We start from the raw sequence: 20889 nt of genomic DNA, 5'->3' as shown, positions 1-20889 counted from the left end.
GCGATCCATTCTACCATCCCGTTGAGATTTATGAGTTGCTACTACTAAACAAAAGCCTGATCTAATTGCAACCTGTTTTGCCCAATCAATCGCTTGTTTAGCATCTTCGAACAGGCCATCATGTACAAAAATCCCACTGTAATCATTTCCGTCTCCACCATAATCCTGTAACAATAACATATAACGTATAAATATAATTACATTAAGATTAAATTAATACACTTAACACAAAATTATCACAAACGCAATTTCTAAATTTTAAATTTCTAAATATCATTTTTATATTTAACGCATAATACATTTAAAAAACAAAATAATAACACACATTTCATTTCAAATTTATCAAACATAATAAACAAACAAAAAAAACCATAATAAAAAAAATAAACAAATACAAAACAAAATAAAACAAAATAAAACAAAAACAAACACAAAATAAAAGATGCATTAAAAAAACTTAATTAAAAAAAAAATTAATTCCCTCCAAAAAAAATTAAAAGGAAATAAAACAACACAAGCAAACAAAAACAAAAAAATTCCAAAAAAAAAAAACAAAACAAAATAAAACACCACAAGCAAAAAAAAATCAAAAACAAATCAAAACAAATAAACAAAAAAAACAAAACAAATCAAAAAAAAAACAAAAACAAAACAAAACCAAACAAAAAAAAACAAACAAACAAATCAAAAAAAAAACAAAAACAAAACAAACAAACAAATAAAAAAAAAACAAAAACAAAACAAACAAACAAAAATAAAAACAAATAAAAAAAAAAACAAAAACAAAAAAAAAAAACCAAAAAAAAAAAAAAGGGGATTAAATTAAAAAACAAAAAAAAAAACAAACAAAAATAAAAACAAACAAACAAATAAAAAAAAACAAAAACAAAACAAAAAAAACAAAAAAAAAAAGGGATTAAATTAAAAAATAAAAAAAAATAAAAAAAAAAAAAATATATTCCCCTAGTGGCGCCTGGTCAGGACGCCGGAGCCACGGCCGGGGCGCCTGGTCAGGACGCCGCCGCCATGGTGGCGGCGTCCTGGCCAGGCGCCCTGGCCGTGGCTCCGGCGTCCTGGCCACGAGCCACTACCATGGTCGAGGCTTCTCCACCAGGCGTCGTTACCACGGTGGCGGCGTCCTGGCTAGGCGCCACAACCACGGCATGGCCTTTTGGCTAGGCGCCAGCCACCATTTCGTCCTTACGATGCGTTACGAACCTCGTTTTCCGATGACGACGGCGATTCTCCGGTGATCCTCGGCGATCCGGTGCTGCTCCACATTTTTTTAGTGCGAAAAATTTATCTTCGGTTAAAATTATAAAAAGGGCAAATTTGTCAAAAAATTATAAAATGTGGGCTTTATGTAGAGATTTGCGGGCGATGAATAACAAGTCCCGATTTCAAACCCACGAGATTAGACGATAAAGCTCATCCTTGAGAAGGGGCAACGGCTTTATAAACTCAATTCTGAACGTATATGGGGTTTTAAAACTTAGGAATTGCATTGAATTGTTTTTATATTGAACTAGGCAACTCTGTTCAAGTATAATAACTAAGTACATTCTTTTACCAAACATAAATTCTACTTCGTATTACAAAATTTAAATCATTAAAAATAAAAAGGTCAATAATCGAAAGGCATTAAAAACATTCTTCTAACCATATATGGTGCTTTTCTTTCAAAAGCTAAGGTGAATGGACTGCTATTCTAGAACTATAAACCCGAAGGAAAAAAAAAAAAGAAAAGAAAAAAAAACTAACAGATCTACAGGACTGGAACATTTTTCACCTCTGAGGCCACTTTCTTGTTTGATTTCTTCCTGTTTTTGCGTTTCTTTTGCTTTTCCATAAGCCTTGACCGATCTTTGACACTCCTCTCCCAGTCCTTTTTGTGCCTCTGGTACAGCAACATAGCTGCACGAGCATCTTCAATCTGAGAGACCACAGATAGGAGCAAGCAACCCAATTTAGTTTGTCACCCAACAGGTAACGATTGAAAGTTCTATCATAAAAAGCTGGATTGACATCACAATGCTCTAGCAAGCATCACCGAGGAATCTGATCCAAAAATTCAATCTAAATCCTATTTATAATCCTATTCTTAACAATTCTGATTCAATATTGCAGTTTCAAGGTAGACTTGGCTTCCAACAGTAATTTATTTCCCTGACAGCCATATCCAGGAAAATGGGTGAAGGCCAAAAAGAGCCCAATTGATAGTAGCCAATAGCATTCACAGAAAATATAAATGAAGGCCCTCCCCACCTAAGAAGTCTATTTTTTAACAAGTCCAGAGACTCCAGCCCAAGAGATGTGTATAAATGTTAACATATGCATTTAAGGTCCATACAGAGCAGAGGTCATATCAGCATAGAGCTTGATAACGTGAAACTAACTCTAGCAGGGAGCATCAGCAGATAGATTATGAACTATCCCCACCCACATATGTTCTATACTGCAATCTCCTATTTCATACGAATACAAGGCAGGCACCACGAGGCAGTATTCAGTCAAAACATATCTGCTATCATTGTGTCATAAAACAAGACAGGCATCACTGATATCTTCTATCTCTTACCTTGTGTTATAAAACTTTCCAGTTCTGTTCATGGAAGGAGCACCCAAAGAGGCAGTATTCAGCCAGTTGAATCATTCTACTTGTAAGCTACCTTACATGTTTTGATACCAATAGGTTCAATAACTTGGTTTTAAAAAGCGCGCCTCACTCCCAGCTCTGGGAAATGGGCTTTAGCTAGGTGAGGCTCTGTCACCTACGGAAGGCGCGCGCTTTGTGCGCCTCAAAGTGCCTTTGGTAAGGCTCGCTTTGCGCCTCAAGGAAAATAACTAAGATTTAAGTTATAAATTGATTTTCAAATTCAGACTACCTTAGCTTTAAATATATCATTACTTAATTTATTATGAATCTTTTTAATTGGTATTAAGTACTATCAAAGTAAAAAAAATAATTTGAAATAAATATATAAATACATGCGCCTTCGCCTTGCGCCTCGCGCCTAGGCTGCAAGGACCATTTGCGCCTTGGTGCACCTTGCGCTTTTAAGAACTAAGTTCAATAAAGAACTTGAGGCACTCATATACACCATAACTGGTATTGCATCTTTAGAATAAAAAATCGAACTTCCTAATATAATTGCCAACTCGGCAAGGAGAAATGTCCTTTGAATCCCCTCGTCATTCTTCAATCTCAATTCACCTTGTTACATCCTTACGACAATGAGCCATAATTTCTCATTAAATCACAAGATCAAAGACAAGCGCCTTCACTTTCTTTTCATCAAATGGTCCAAATACTCCCTATACAATATACACTCTTTTGCAAATATAATGAGAAACAATGATATCAAAGCAAAAGTAAAATTTTCCGCTTGCTCTTCAGAATTCTTTTAGTCTAGCTTGTTTGCTCAACTGTTCTTCATTCCTTGTCTCAAGAAAAAAAAAATACTTTTTTTGAATGCAAGATAGAAGGGAAAGGAAGGAGAGGGCAAAAGAAAGGGGGAGAGAGGTGGGGCTTTAGTTCCTCCAAATATCTCCAATTTTAGAGTGATCATGTTAATTAAAGATGGGAGAGAAAATGGATTGCTCCCTTTCCCTCCCCCCAACCACCTTCCAAACAACAAAACTTATTCCCCTCCCTTTTCCTTCACTCTCTGTCTCACATTTCCTGTCTATCCAAACAAAGTGTACAAGATCAGGCTCTATTTTAAGAAGATTGTTTAAGAACAACTGCTCTTGGGCTATCTTTAAGCCTCCACCAGGCTTCTTTGCGCAAGTTAAACTACTTTTTAGAAAACTCAGCAGTTTTACTTAAAACCTTTAATTATGAGCTTCAATACCAAACCTTGCAATCACATCAGTTTTTTGAAGACTTCTCCAAGGACGATATGCTTGCTAATTGTTCACTCATTCAGAATGCAGGATTTCAGGGTATTAAAACATGATTTCTATTAGCAACTTTGCAGCATGCTTTATAATTTGCAGGAGGGTTTTATCACTCACTAATAAATCCATTCACCCCACTTCAGTGTAATCAAGTGTATTGAGTTCATCAAATTACCAGAAGTTAAATTTCTACCAGAATGTGCGAGGTTTCTATGCATGACATTCAGAATGTCTTACATGGTATTTCCAATATATGCCATGAGATTAATTGGAGCTAAACCAAAACTATCCCCCCTTCAATTTGCTATAAATGCTTCCAAGAACCTTTTTACGTAGACTACAAATTATTATTCTTCAGTATTACATATAATTTTAAAGTCCACAATTATCCCTTCAATAAGTGATTGGTGATTCTAAATATTGAAGAATTTTAAATACAATTAAAAAAATTACAAAAGATTATTCCAAAAGTCAGCATATGAGAGGCATTTAAAATCATTTCTTAAATCAACACAAAATCCTGAAAAGTTATATTAATCTTAATCAATTCAGTAACACCCTCTTACCCTCACAACGCAGATGCATTAAGATCTTAAAATGTGTTTGGTTGGCAAACACAGGGGAAAGGAATGGAAGAGAGGGGAGGGAAGGAGTAGTGAGGTGATGCAAATTAAGAATCCTTATGACTATCTTTACAGCTTCAATTAGGAACCCTCTTGGTGTTACCTTATTTTTATATTAGGGGTTTTACAAGTGGCTTCTATTATTATCTTTACAATGATATAATAAGTATAGGTGTTTAGTATAAGTAGATTCCAAGTTGTCAGGGTTAATTTTAGGACAGTTTTTATTCATTCATTAATTAATTATTTAGTCATTGTCTTTTTTATTTTACTAGATTATTTAGTTTCCTTTTTCTTGTTAAGAGCAGGTAACAAGACAATGCTAGGTATAAATACAACCAAATTTTGTTATTATTATGAGTTAAGCTTATGTGTGATTTCGAGTGTTCAGTCAATCTAATTTCCTTTCCTTATCTTCACCATTTGCATTTCTAAACAAGGGAAAAATAACCCTTCACACTCCTAAGTTCCTTCCCTCCATATTCCCTCATCCAATTACATTGTTACACATTGCAACAACTATCAGAAGTTCAAATACTATCATAGATCTAACAAGTGCTTTTAAAATATCTAGGAGTTACAACTAAGCCATGCCATACAACAAGGATTTGTATTATCACAATGCCTTAGAACTAAATAAACTTATTATGTATTCTGTAGAACTCCAATCATCAACAACTCCCACAACTTGCTGAGTTGCTTGGCTATATGTCAATAGATTCTCCCCTCACCTGTCTCCACTACCATGAGGTCTAAACTACACCTACTTCACAAGGGGGCTTCCAAGCTTGAAAGAACCCTAGTGGTTAGGAGAAAATACAAGTTAATAACGCTGATATAGAATATTTGTATATCAGCTTTCAATTTGAAGGGGAAACCGCTACTTGAATTAGCCTTATATCAGCCTTTTTAACTGGGGGCTTGCTAGTAGTTACTAGTTAGAGCTCAGAAGTGCTACAGGGACCCTTGTAAAAGCATCTTTTTGATTAACTTCTAAGTAAAGTTATAGTAGTTTTATAGCTTTGCTGAATAAACAGCTCATGGAGTTACAAAGCTAATAATCAAAGCCCAAAAGTAAAATATACTATTTCTAACTCATGGAGTCAGGCAATCAGAATCCTGCTCATAATCCCAATTTCCACACTGTAAACTAGAATCCTTTTTCTATATAGATGTAGAAGCAGAAGTATTTCAACCAAAAAAATATAGCTACTCTACACTAAGGCAAAGTCAAGTAAAAATAAGTTTTTTCCAGTAATGATTAGATTAAATCAGAGCTTTAATCAGTAAAAAAAAGAATATAACATCGGTACATATAAGTTTTAATTAGTAAAAATAGGGTGACAAAAGCAAGGCCTTGACATAACGATTATGACTTAGTGTAAATAGTGAGCACCCAAAACAATAAAACATAGCCAACGAACAATCAACGAGTTCATAATGCACATCTCTCCATCTCAACAAGAGAGACAGTAGCAAGATCAACATCTTCAGATAGGCATAATCCTTTCCTTAACAGAATAATAAGAAACTATATGTAACTATATGTATGGAGTGTTGACATCTTTACACCCTAGTTCCTACCGTCAAAAGATAAATTTATAAACTAAGACAAGTCATTGGATGGATCAAGGAATTCAGGTTAAGATACTCACAGGACAATGCTCTCCATTCTGGATCTCTACACCAAGAAACTCAGTAGCAAGATGCCGAAGTGCCTTTCTACGACTTTCCCTACTCATTTCAAGAAAAACAATCAGAACTCAAATAATTACTTATCATTCATTCCAATGGAGCATAATTTTTTAAACTGATTAGTTCAAGATGAGCAATTCAACTTATATGAAAGGAAAAGCCTCGAAAAAGAAAAGAGTACGAAGCAAGAGACATACTTTAGAAATGGCTGGTATTCTGCAGTGTCACGCAGATCTTTCTTTGGATGACTTAGCAAAAGTGCCTGTAAAGAGATGATTAGTTGAGGTTATAGTTTAAAATGTAGGATACAGATAAAATCAACAAATATTACTAGTGTGGGGGAAGGGGGGAAACTAACCTTTAGATCATTACGCAAAGCATGGCCAACAAGAATCTTTCCTTTGATCAACTCTGCCACCTTTTTTTGAACTGAAGGAAAATCCTTAGCTGTAGAATCATCCATAAGCAAAATGAGAAGCACTCAATAAAAACAGATACAGTACAAATTATGCCATAACTTTATTCAAGACCCAGTCACATAATCAATAATTAGTTTCAGAATGAAATTTCTGATCATTATATTATTCATGTCCATTTAAAATTATGCTGACTTCTTAATGCTGTTCAAAACACACACATCATTATATTATTCATGTCCATTTAAAATTATTCTGACTTCTTAATGCTGTTCAAAACAAACAAACACACACACACACACACACACACACATATATATATATATATATTACACACACACACACACACACACACACACACACACATATATATATATTGAGCCTTCATTCTCATACAGATATTAAGGCCCCGTTTGGTTTGATGTAAAAGGTTTTCATGGAAAATGAATTTTTCATTTTTTCCCATTTTCCTTTGTTTGGTTTGTTAAGGGATGGAAAACAATTTTTCCAAGGGTGGAAAATTCCATCCTTAATGATGGAAAACATTTTCCTTCCCAAAACAAGGGAAGCCATATTTTCCTCTCTTCTCCTTACCTCCTTTTTTTACTCTCCTCTCATTCATCCTTACATTTCCACTCTTATTTTTTATTTTCTTGGACTTTTCTTGTATGCAGCCAAACAAAGGAAAACTAGTATGCAATTGTGTTTTTCTTTGAAAATATGTTTTTCATGAAAACTAATTTTCCATTGAAAATGTTTTACATTAAACCAAACGGGGCCTAAAATTCACTCATGATATGTTCAACTTCAAACACAAATAGTAATTGCACAATTTTTTGGACCAATTTATTCTATATCATCTGATACAGGCATAAACTTAACATATGACATTCTAATACAATGAACAGTCACTAGCAGGATCTGAGTAAAAACAAAGAAGCCTAAATACGAATATGAAAACGACCACACAAGACATAAGGCTTCAACTCAATCAATCAAAGCCTTAATCCCATAAGGCTTCAAATCTTCACTACAAATAATAATGACAACAAAAAATGCCCAGCATACCTTTCCTCAAATCACGAGGTCGGATTCCACTAATTTCTGTTCGGAAGTCAACAACACGATCAATGGGGCGGACAAATTCATCATATACCACATTTCCCCATTTATTTACCTGCCAGAAACTGATGTACATTAAATCATTAATAGGGGACCTAGACACGAGAAAATATATGAACAGGAGAAAGCCACATATATAACTATATGAGAGGGATAATAGATCAAGGAACAAAGTCCATGAGCTACAAAACACCATTCTACTCCAATGATATATTATGTTAAAGTATACGCACTTGAGACGTTAATCAAACCGGTAGTTGGAAGCTGAAACTAGTCTAAAATAGTAGCACACAAAATTCACATAAAGCAACCAGTCTTAAAGATAGTTCATCCCTTTCTTGGTCAAGCCTGCTGAATCCTAGAATTTCAAACCTCTGGTTATCCTTTGGAAAGTTTCCAGTACCATGAATGAAAAAAAAAAAAAAAAACTCCTACAACATAACCTATAAACTAAGTACCAAATCACAAATAACCAGGGATTGAGAACAGAATCTTTGAGGAGACATAAAAGTTAGGCTCCTAAAGCCCAAATACTCATCTTCCAATACCTTCCCCTTAAACAACCCAAGAACCAGGAAAAACATCAGCAACATGGAAGAGAGAGCATCTATATCTTCGGACAGCAGATAATTGAAAGGCCTTAACTCTTAAGCTCCATGCATCCACATAATCCTAGAGCACTAATTTGGTTTTGTAACGCATAATAGATGCAGGGAAGCTCGTATGTAATTTTGATTGATAGAACTCGATAGAATTCAGAGCTGTGGAGTGAATTGTTGATAAGTACCGAACACTAAAGCAGAGAGTTGACTGGACAGCAACGCAATCTGTACTATAACACATCCAAATAAAGTTCTAAAGCAATTTTATTAAGATGGAATGACTAGACACGGCCATTGTCTTAGGCCAGTTTTTGTTTGTGCACTAATAACATAATTGGTAGTAAAGCCGTCGTATTAGCCTATTCCGTCAATTTTTGCATGTGCAATGGTAGATAATTGGTAATAGGCAGACAAAAATATTAGGGAAATTCTCTCTGTTTTTTTCTCAATGGTAAAGCCTGAAATTTTTTATTATCAATAATAATCACAAATTAATATTACTAAGCTAATGGTAACATTAATGATATTTTAATATCATTAAAAGATTAGCTAGGGTTAATCATGGGTTAAGTAACAATAGAATTACATTAATACCCTTCAAATTATTTGATAATACAACAAAAAAATCCAAACCCCTCCCTAACCACTAACCAACCACCACTCCCCCTCCCCGGCGCTCAGCTCGGCCCAGCTAACGGTGTCTCAGCCCCCTCCCACGCCGGAGACCTTCACCACCGACACCCCAATCTTAGAACGAGCACCCTCACCCCTGTTCTCGACCCACCCTCTCTTTCCTCTCATCACCACCAAAATCGCCGAGGCCGAAACCAACCATCATCCCATGCCGGAATCAGCCACCCTCCCCTTTTCCTCAATTCCCTCTCATTCCCCTTTATTTGGTTGAAATTTCTAGGACTTTTGTTGATTTTGGGGTCAAATTTGTTGATTTTGGGGGGTCGAATTTGACGATTTTGTTGATTTTTTAGGTCGAATTTGATGATTTTGGGATCGATTTTGTTGATTTTTGGGGTCGAATTTGTCGATTATGGGATTGAATTTGTTGATTTTTGGGGTCGAATTTGTTGCTTTTAGGGTCGAATCTGTTAATTTATGGGGTCAAATTTGCGTAATATATTGATTTGGGGTCGAATTAGTGGTCAAATTTGTTAGTCTTAGGTCGAAATTGTCGGGTTTGTTGTTGAATTTTGCTGGGTTTTGCAGCAGCGTTTGGAGGTGGCGGAGGTTGGATGTCGATAGGAGGAGGAGGTAGCTGGTGGATGGATGCCCTTACCCTTTTTCAACATCCATACTAAATGCGCCACCGCATTTCCATCCAACATCGCCTCCCCTCCACACTCGCCGCTAATTTATACAACACCAGCTGCACTTTCCCGACGGTCGACTTTTTTTTCTTGCCAGAGCACCGCCAGAAGCGGAGACACCTCATTGAATTGCTTCTCTTGTTTCACTCGGTTGCTATGATCAAGCAATAGGTTATACAACACTAAAGCTGCGTCACTCCGAGTTCGCTCCGATTCCAACTTTAACAAGTAGTTTAACAATGGTGGTGGTGGTTGGAAACTGAGTTGCAGGGGAAGAATTGAAGCAAGAAAGAATTATGGAGTAAGAAAGAGAAAGGAAGAAAAAAGAAGTGGTTAGACATAAGGGTATTAATGTCTTTTTGTAGTCCAATTACTAAACCATGGTAAAGGAATTAACAAATTGTTTAACTTAAGTTACCGTTAGTTTAGTAATATCAATTCGTGATTACCATTGATAATCAAAAATTTCAGGCTTTACCATTGAGAAAAAATAAAAGTTTATGATTACCAATGAGAATTTCCCAAAATATTATTACTACATCGAAATTCCAAATACTGCAAATAACTTTCAAATGGAAAATGCATACAAGTGCACAATAAAAAGAGCTAGGTGATACAGCAATGGGAAATTGGACATGCATCCTAATAGCTCCTCCAGACAGAAAACAAAAGGTGAATACACAAAAATAACAGAAGTTGATTGATTAAAAATCATTAAGAGTGGAATAACACAAATTCACAAACAACCAGACATGTCAGCTCGTTTTATAAATTGAACAAAAAGAAAATTTGGATGCAGTACTTTAAAAAGGCAGACAACTTTATATGAATGAATGAAACAGAAGAGCTTGAATGTGAGAATGAAGAATATATAGTACCAGTGTAACTCTCCCAAGAGCGCTTTTATTACCCTGAGGACTGACCCCAACCATCTCACAATCCATGGCTACCTCATCTGTCAAACTAAGAAAAAAAAAATCATTACAACATAAACCAGCAATAAATAAAAATTCCAAGCAACAAATAAAAACTCCAACAACTATTAACACTCCCCATTTAATTAAGTTCCCTTATGAATCAAATGTCATAGTAACAAAATATGAGTGCATAAAAAGGCAAAAAAGAAAAAACAAAGTTATGCTGACAGTTAGGAAGGAAATACAAATGATCAGTTGATAAATTGATACATGGAAATTACAAGAGTACAAAATTGACACCAATACCATCTACTCTCCAAATTAATTTTTAAATATAATCCAAACATCAGTATAACTTAAATAGCATGAACACGAATGATGATGATCCACCAACCTTAAGAAATATGAATATAGATTAACATTAATATACTCGTTAACACACTCTCGAGAGTCACAACTAAGAAAAAGGATTCTATAGAACCCATGGGAAACAGAAGGTAAATAAGAATAGTATTGGAACATCCAAATTACCGGTCGAACAACGGTCGAAATATAGCTATTCACATTACAATTGATATGCATACAGTCCAGTGTCAACAAAGTTCACTAATACGGAGTACTCTCTAATATACAGGAAGGTAAGGTAAACATATAACAGCTTGTTTGGTAGGCGATAATAAATAATGTAACAGAAACCCGAAAGCGTGAATGTGGTACCTGCAATCAGACGAAGTAGGAGCAAGAACATTGACTTGAGACTCATCGGATTCAGGAACAGAGCGTTGTTTCCGTTTTCCTGCAAAAAAGAGAAAAGTTAAGCAAAACAAACAATAAAATTAAACTACAAACTACAAATTGAAGAGAAAGAGAAAGCGACCTAATACTGTAGGGGAGGAGCCGCCATTAGAGTGCTGCGAAAGCTTGGGTTTGGAACCCTGAAGATTCAATTTCTGTGGAAGATTGCAGAATACATGATTAATTAATTTGTATAAATGGAAATATGAAGAATTGAATTGAATGCAAAGAAGAGAGAGATTGTACCTGTTGAAGCAGAGCCCAATTAGGGTTTAGAGGCGCCATTTTAGGGTTCTTCTTCTTCCTTACGACCTCACTCCCCATTTTTTCTTTTACTTTGTCGTCAAGTTTTAATTGATGGTGCTGCCAGTTAGGGGTGGAAATGTGGAATACAAGGTCTGCTCCTACGATAAATAAGCTCTCCTCCATCAAGCATTAACCGGTGTAGGTCAAACATGGTTACATGGCACGAAAATGGTCTGACTTGATTGTTGACATGAATCTGGCTACTCTGGCACGATATGAAAGACACATTGTTAGGTCATGGCCTCATAGATCATACATAGACATCAATTTTAGATTTGGCATGAATTTAGCACTAATATGTTGCACTCGATGTTATTGACATTTTAAAAATATAATGGTCTTATTGACCTTTAAAAACAACACAAATGAAATTTGTGAGTGTAGCCTTTAAGAAAGGTGACTATTAGCATCCGGCTTATTTAAAGAATTAAAAGTAGCATACTAACAGTTAGTGTTTAGAGATCCATAAGGGCGAGTAATGAGAATCGATCTCAAGATTACTTGGAACCAAAAGGAGAGCTAATCACTTGAGCTATTCCTCACTCTTGGCATTACATGGCTCATAAACATGGGTATCGTGTGCCATGTCGGGTCGTGCCTAGGTGGGCTCGTGCCAGGCCGTGCCGTGCCATGCCAAATTTTGGCAAACCCCAGCTAACGTGTCTGGCGGCCGTGCCGTGCCAGGCAACGGGTCAACCCGTATTCTTTAAAATATATATATATATATATATATATATATATATATATATATATATGTATGTATGTTTTTGGAACAACTTAAGTTTATATAAATAATGTAATTAATTTATGTTTATGTTAATGTTAATATATATTTTTTTAAAAACAACTTTAATTTGATTAAGTTTACATAAATAAACTTATTTATTTATTAATTAAATAAGTTTATATAAATGAAGGTGGGCATGGGCCGTGCCATGTGTCGGGCTGGTGGTCCGTGCCACGTGCTGGGCTAGTGGGCCGTGCCGACCCACGGGCCGACGACCGTGTCGCCAGTCGTGCTCGTGTCGGATTTCAATTTTTTGTTCACAGCACGGCCCACAAGTGGGCTGTCGTGCTGTGCCAGGCCCGTGCCGCCCACGTGCCTGCACGGCCCATGCCCACCTTTAATGGCTCATATGTCTATCTTTCTTTTTTTTTTTTTAGCAAGGAAAAGAGACTTATTAGGCCAGAACCTCTCACAAATCCTCTTGCCCCAGGTTAGTGGGCTAAACACTTTGGGAGTGGAAGGGGAGGGTAAGGGAATCCCCACTTTTAAAGTGTCTCTATTGTGATTTGATCCCAAAACCTCTTATTGGTTGTGAGATACAAATCTTCCCACTAGACTAAGATTTGCTTTTGGTCTAATATTTGCGGATCAAACAAGGAGGAGGATAAGAGATCCCCACTCTCAAAGTGTCTCTAGTATTGATTGAATCTCAATCGCAAAGTTAAAAGGTACAATGTATCCTCGTAGATGAAGCTTAGCTTGGTGGCTCATATGTTTAATTAGGAATGCTTTTTAAATTTTAATATACTAGTATATACTACGTATTACTTTGTACAAAACCTAGTAGAAGTGTATTTAAGCTTTTGAATTATACACGCATCACTTGTTAAGTAAGTCGAGGGTCATTTGTTGACAATGGCACCAAGCAACAGAGGTAAGGATTGTATCTCACAATCATGACTCATGAGATTAGATCAATACCCACTAGGACAATTGTTAAAATTTCAATATAGTAATTACTTTAATTAATACAAAATTCTACGTATGGGTGAACATCTCTCTACCTTTATTTTGTTGTTACAACTTCGATATAGATTATCCCTTTAAATCTATTCCATATATAATTCACTATGGTCGAGGGTCATACTTTACTCTTATCAGTCTCACGTCTTTATACGGTCTTACTTACACCTGCTAATTACTTAACCAATTTTCTCCTTTAATAAATTTCATCCAACCAAAACTTAATTAATGTACTCCAAAACTTAATTAATGTATTCCATATATAATTGACTATGGTCGAGGGTCATACTTTACGCTTATCAGTCTCTCGCCTTTATACAGTCTTACTTACACCTGCTAATTACTTAACCAATTTTCTCCTTTAATAAATTTCATCCAACCAACTTAATTAATGTACTCCATACTAATCAAGCCGCTTCAATCAATGGGACAATTTCAAAGGGACAGAAATTATATTTTGTTTCGATACAAAGAAAGAGATACAAGTAAATTGGTGAAAGGGGCATTATGACAAAGAGAGAATCTTGGAAGATGAGGAAGGTGGATGGTGTAAATGTAAGGGTAAGGGTAGCCCTTGAACATTGTCATAGCCAACTCATTCCTTTGTTTATAATCAACTAAATTACTAAATAAGTCGAGCATCTTTTAAAACCATACATGCAATTAAAATTTAAACTAACGGCAAACGATATATGAATTAGCTAGTTTCAGACAGATACCTTGTTTCTAACACTCTTTCTTGTCAGTGGCTAGTTACATGCAGGAAACCATTTAAAGTAAGGCTGCGTTGTAACTTGTACTCCGTAAACAATTAAGTTTTTATTTAAAAAATCATTGAAGTAATTAGGAATTAATTTAACAAATCGTCAGACTCTTTGGGTTGATTTCGCGGTTATTAAGAAAGTTAAATAAAAAGAAATAAAAACATGTTAGAAAGATAAATTTACATGGAATTTGTAAAAAAAAGTAGAGAGATAAAGTATTAAAAATGCATGAAAAAACAAAACTTTATATGGAGAAGCTAATTTTGCATAAATATTGTTGTAAATTGGTGGCTATTTTAATACGGAGTACAAACTAGATTAGTCCCGTGCGATGTACGGATTTCTTTGAAATATAGAGTGTATATTTTATGTATTCTTACGTATCAAAAAAAATTATTGAGACATAACCATTAGTTATAAATGCTAATTTTATAAAATTAATTTTGAAGAAAAACAAACCGAATATGAAAATTTAAGCATATACTATACATAAAAGTTAGATTTTTAATATACGATTTTAATTAAGTAAATAAAAAATGATTTTAAACTTGTAATATATAAAGAAAAATAGAAAAAAATATATGCATCAAATCAAAGTATTTTGTTCGATGAAGCATACGGGAAAGATGTATAGATAAATTAAAGAGTATAGATAAATTGAGAGGAGGAAAAATTAAATTTGAAATTTGAAACCAAATATAATGACGTTAGATTTTATTTGGGCGGGAAAATTTTTCTTATAAAGCTGTCACGTGGACATATATGATGTCAGCGTTTGTTCCTTTAGTTTATTTATAGATATAGACAGATAGATTGATCGATCATTTTGGGACTAAAATTAGGCCAAAAGGGTCGAAATTTTAGGAACTGAGGGCAATTTTGGTTAATCATGTAATTATTGTAAAAGGGAATATGACATAATTTAAAAATCAAACAAAAGGAGTAATAATTCAATGCATATTATCAAGGGCCAAAAAAAAAAAAAAATTAAAAAATCGAACAACCAAGCAATTAACCAAAACTTAAAATGATACTCGTATTCATTTGACGAATAGTCTTGCAAAGTACTCATATCTAAGGTTCTGAAAGAATGTCGTAAGTGGTAGGCTCAAGCGTCTATTCTGCTCGTGAGCTTAGAATATTAGATTTAGTAGTATAAATAACTAGTTTAAGTCCCGTACAATGCACGGTTTTTACTTAGCATATTTATAAATTATAATGTTAATTTAATAATAATTAAAAATAATAAAAATCAATATTTTAATTGAAACAATACTTGATTTTCTTTTCCATTGAATTTTATATTATATTGATATCAAAAGTTATTTTAAAAAAAAAAAGCAATATTTAATGATTATAGGGTTTTATATCAGATTAAAATGTTATGTTAATTATAACCCGTGAAATGTACTTATGTACCCCCTATATCCCTATTTTGTTGGCATGTTTTGACTGGCACAATGTTTTATAGCATACTTTGACGGTATAATGTTTTATACAAATTTAATTGAATTTTTTTTGTGACAATTAATAATCAAGGTTTTTAATTTTTATTTTATTGTTATTGAATTGTAGTGTTATTTTTATAAATAAATCAACAATTCTAAAAAAAATATAAATAATAAATAAAAGGAAATGTAATAATCCCAGTTGGAGCAAAAAATCTTTCAAAGGAAAAAAAATATATGATGTAGAATGATATGAACTAGGGGTGAGCATAACAGGGTACCCTATAAAAATTCCAAGAACCGGAACCGGAACCTGTTGCAACAGGTTCCTCAAAATGAGAACCGGAACCGGAACCTGTTGAACAGGTTCCTGAAAATTGGGAATCGGAACCGGAACCTGTAGGTTCCGGTTCCAATTCAGGGTACCCTGTATTATAATATACTCACTAACTTTTTCGCGGAAATTTTAATAAAAAAATGGTTGGTCACTAATTTATAATGTTTGCAACTTGCAAATAAGACAAACTAATAGTAGTTGTCTAACAAATTTAATATATATATTTTTATAATTGTAATTTTGATATTTATTATTTAAAAATTGAGTAAGAATTAGTGTATAATTTGAAATTAAGTGATACTTTTATCAGGTACAGGGTACCCTACAGGTTCCGGTTCCAAAAAATTGAGAACTTGAACCGGAACCTATTACAACAGGTTCTCCAGTTTGCTACCCGGAACCGGAACCTCTTGTACAGGTTCTGGTTCCGGAACCTGCGGTTCCTAACAGGTTCCGGTTCCGATTCAGGGTACCCTGATTTTTTGCTCACCCCTAATATGAACTATGGAAAACTGGAGTTTTACATTATTCCAATATTCCTTATATTACCTTATATGTAGTATATGTTTGTTTGATATAGAAAAATACCTAATATAAAATATTATATGTCAAAATATTTTCATTGATTGAATGCATATAGAATATACTTTATATTTAGTTGTCAAATTGAAAGTTAAATATTATAGGATATTATAAAATAATATTCATAAATATTGTTAAAAAAAGGAAAGTAAAAGTGGCGGGAATTTTTTTAATCAAAACATGACAAATATCATATCAGATTCGCCTTTAATATTATGTTATGTTATTGATTGATGTTAAAGAGAACATCGCCAAAATTAATTTTGTTAAGAAGTATCACGTTAATAGCACAAAATTATTTTAGTTTTATCAACATAAGATAAGAGATATTATTTGGCCTGGCTTTGGGCTATAACTAAGCCTATTTACATTAATTAATCTATATTATAAAATCCTTGTAATATACCTTTACCATGCTAACATGCGTTATCTTTGCTTTTTTTTATTTTTTATTTTTTATTTTTTTGACGGGATGCCTTATCTTTGCTTGTAATTCCTAACAATGCTTGAAAAAGTTTCGTGACGTCTTGGCTTTAACGTGTTCACACAATTGTTTGGGTACTCATCAAAGGATAACTTTTGTTTTAGATAGGAAAATAAAGACAACATTCAGGTAACATATGTATTCATACATATAGAGTATATAACTAAGGACATATGTAACGCAATTGGCAACTTTTGATTTCAAGAATACTGTTTAAAATTATACCAGTAGATTAAATTCTGTTTATATTATCTCTGTCAACAGCTATAAAATGATAATGAATCGATCTTTTAACAAAGAATAATTATATGTTGTGGAGTATAAGTGGAGATACATATGTTATAAATAAATACTTAGTATGACATATGTATTAAGGCAATTCAGCATAATAGATACACAAGTTCAGACTGACGAAATGCGAATTTTGATATCTTCAATTATTTGGATCATATCCTGTACTGGCTAGATAATATCCTCTATTGGCTATATAATATTCTTTATTGGTTGGATGATATTTCTACTGGTTGAATGATATCCTCTATTCGCTATATGATATCATGCATGGCTGGATGATATTCTATATTGGATATATGATATCATTCATTTATAATTGTGTCTATGATATTCTTTATTGGCTAGATGATATCCTCTATTGTTTATATGATATCATTTATAATTGTGTCTATATTCTTCATTGGCGGGATGATATCATCTATTCGCTAGATATATGATACTCCGTATAATAGTTGGATGATATTCTCTATTGTCTATATGATCCATGTATACTACTTCCTCCTTTTTTTTATATGCATCACTTTCCTTTTATGGGTGTTTTTTTTATATGCATTATTTCTATATTTGGTAAAGTTATACTATATTTTATTATTTCTCTCTCTTACTTTAAACCCCACTCAAATTATTTTATCATTTCTCTCTCTTCTAAGTCCCCACTTAAATAATAAAATATCTATTCTCTCTCACATACTTTTTCTTTCATGGTCCCCATCATACTTATATTATAATAATTTATTCACCCACTCACAATATTATATTTATCTCCTAAAACTATGTGCATTCCCAAGTGATGCATATAAAAAAAAAATAGAGGGAGTATTTTCATCCGTGGCTCTATACGAAAAAATAGGGATCATTATTTTAACAAAGAATAATTATATGTGGAGCATAAGTGGAGATGACATATGCTCTAAAGTAACAGATGAATGCTTCTTTATGTCTAATCAATATTTTAGCTGGCTTGTCCAACCGGCCACATGTGCGTTAAGAACTTCATTACTTGTTTGGTTAGGCCTCTGTTTATAGTCAATGCCTGGATTATTTATGCTTTTAATTATGTCACATGTCGTATAGTCTTTAAGACCAAATAAGACTGAAGAAAACAATTATAGCAGCCATGGATGAATTAATGAATTGCTATATGTCCCTTGCGATTCCCGAGTTATTTATTCAATTTTAAGATAAATTTTTAATCTATATATCAAATTTTAAAATATATTATTGATACAAAATTATTTGGGAATTGATGTGTGTTTTGTGACGATTATTATCTAGTAGACATGTAATGACTAATATAACGTTGTTTGATTTAATACATTTAAAAAAATAAAAAAAAAATTAGCAAAAAATAAATTAAATAAATTAAATGTTTAAAGTCCGCTGGGTTGACCAAAACCCAAAACTTTGGGTAAGGGTTGAGTTTTTCCTTGAGTTTAGCCAATTAAATAAGAGATTATTAATTTTTTTTACAATTAAATAATTCAAATGCCACGTAAGAAAAATTGACGAATTAGATTTTAAAGTTTAAATTAATTAAATACAAAATATTATCTTTTGAGATTAGAAATTTTATCTAATATTTTAAAACTAATATAATAACAATTTTAATCACATAAATATGAAAAATATTTTTTTAAAAAAGACTAACAAACCATGCATCGCACGGGCTTCATCTAGTTACTAACTAATTTTATATCAATGATTTTTTGCAAAGTTGACAAATTAGATTTCCTAGTTTAAATTAATTAAATATAAAATATTATCTTTTGATATTAGGAATTTTATCTATATATATTATAAATTTTGATAAATAAAAAAGATTATATATATATATATATAAATTTAAACAAACCGTATATTATTTTAACCGATTAATATAAATTATAAATAGAGGTGATCATTTGCGGGCATGAGCATGTAGCAGTCCGAGTTTATGTTTTTTTTTTTTTTTTTTTTTTTTTTGTCCAACAGGCTTTATGTAGCAAACCCAAACCCTTATATGTAGGCTTGATACATTGCCCATTCCCGCTTATTAAAAGAGTCGGGCTTGCCCACGGGCTAACGATCCTTAATTTTTTGTTTTATTTTTTATAACACTAATTAATCGTTTTTGTTATTTACTTGTGCTAAATTTTTTTTGGTAGAGTTGTCTTAATAGCTTTTGTTCACAAATGATAATAGAAAAAAAAAGTTGAAATTATGACATATGTTATAAATATATGAAAGAAAAAACTTATTTAATGAGTGTTAATGGTAAAATATAAAATTTAAATAAATAATTATAACTAATAAAAGCTTATAGTTCAATATGGTCTCTTTGTATTTATTTTCTAAAATACACAAAGTATGTCATAAACTCATAATTAACTAACTACATATAATTATTAAAATATTATTATTATTATTATTATTTCTCAAAAACAGACAAAGTCATACAACCTATAAAAATTAGTGGCGCCGAGATACAATCTGGGCCCCCACTCCTCTAGCTATGACAAATCTGTAATAAAAATACTGATGGTTAAAATATGTATTAGCAAATGTGAAGAGAAAATAATTAACAAAAGTAAAAATAAAAAGCAAATTATTTTAAAACTTCGATATATTGTAGGAAAGTCAAAATTTAAATAGCTAAAAATCTAAGTCCGGTTCAATTTACCTTATCTTTACTTATTTAGGAAATTAAATAAGTTTATATAAGAGTTAATAAGTCAGAAAAATAAGTGTAGACACGAATAGATTTTGGTAAGTTTAGGTAAGTTTAAATGAATTCAAATAAGATAAGATAAGTCTATATAAGTAAAAAATCTATTGAATTATTTGCACTATTAAAAAAAGACCAAATATTATTTTGGTGTCTAAAATACAAACGAAGAAACATCACTACATTATGATCAACCACATATAAGTTAATAGCACATCATGTTGAAGGGTATAAGAAGAAGAGTTACCAAGTCAAAAGGGTAAAGTAATTTCAACAAAACTAAGCTAAACACATTACATAATCAAAAGAAGTAAAGATTGTTTCCAAGAACAAATATTGAAGAAAAAGAAAAGAAAATTAATCTAATCGTTGAATAAATACATCATTGTTAAAAACATCAAAATTGGATATTACAAAGTACAATCGAGTTTACATTAATAAATAAATAATAAAAAAAACATTAATATATCAACTTAGTGTCATGCTCTTTTCATATTTTCCTAATAATTTTTTTTTAGAGAAAATACTCTTTATGACTAAACCTTAAAATATCATGAAAAAGAAATACCAACTCTAAAATGTCATGAAAAAGAAGGGTCACACTCTTTAATATTATCGGCCTTTTTTTGTTCTTTTTTATTTAAAATGGGATTTATTGCAATGATATTTAAAAATTGCGGGATAGTTTTACCACATTAACCGCCTAAAAATTCCTTGATCCTCAAGAATAATCCAAACGGTATTTTTTTTTTTTTTTTTTTAGTTTCCAAAAAAATAATTAGGCACCAAATTTATTCCGGCAAATAAAAACGGTTATATTATAAAAGA

The 20889-nt window shown here is 32.6% G+C and overlaps 1 protein-coding gene across 1 annotated transcript; it reads right to left on the bottom strand.

Annotated features, from left to right (window-relative positions):
• Window positions 1-1478: 1478 nt before the first annotated feature.
• Window positions 1479-11787, bottom strand: LOC110686936 (RNA exonuclease 4-like). The gene is made up of 9 exons (XM_021863548.1): window positions 11639-11787; window positions 11475-11547; window positions 11315-11393; window positions 10559-10643; window positions 7703-7811; window positions 6577-6665; window positions 6416-6480; window positions 6179-6257; window positions 1479-1933 (listed from the first exon to the last, which is right to left on the bottom strand). The coding sequence occupies exons 1-9, from the start codon at window positions 11714-11716 to the stop codon at window positions 1766-1768; spliced, it is 825 nt and encodes a 274-aa protein (XP_021719240.1). The 5' UTR covers window positions 11717-11787; the 3' UTR covers window positions 1479-1765.
• Window positions 11788-20889: the final 9102 nt, after the last annotated feature.

This window comes from Chenopodium quinoa, unplaced genomic scaffold (assembly GCF_001683475.1).
Source record: "Chenopodium quinoa cultivar QQ74 unplaced genomic scaffold, ASM168347v1, whole genome shotgun sequence".
Taxonomy (NCBI): Eukaryota; Viridiplantae; Streptophyta; class Magnoliopsida; order Caryophyllales; family Amaranthaceae; genus Chenopodium; species Chenopodium quinoa.
This window is presented reverse-complemented; position numbering and strand designations above follow the sequence as displayed.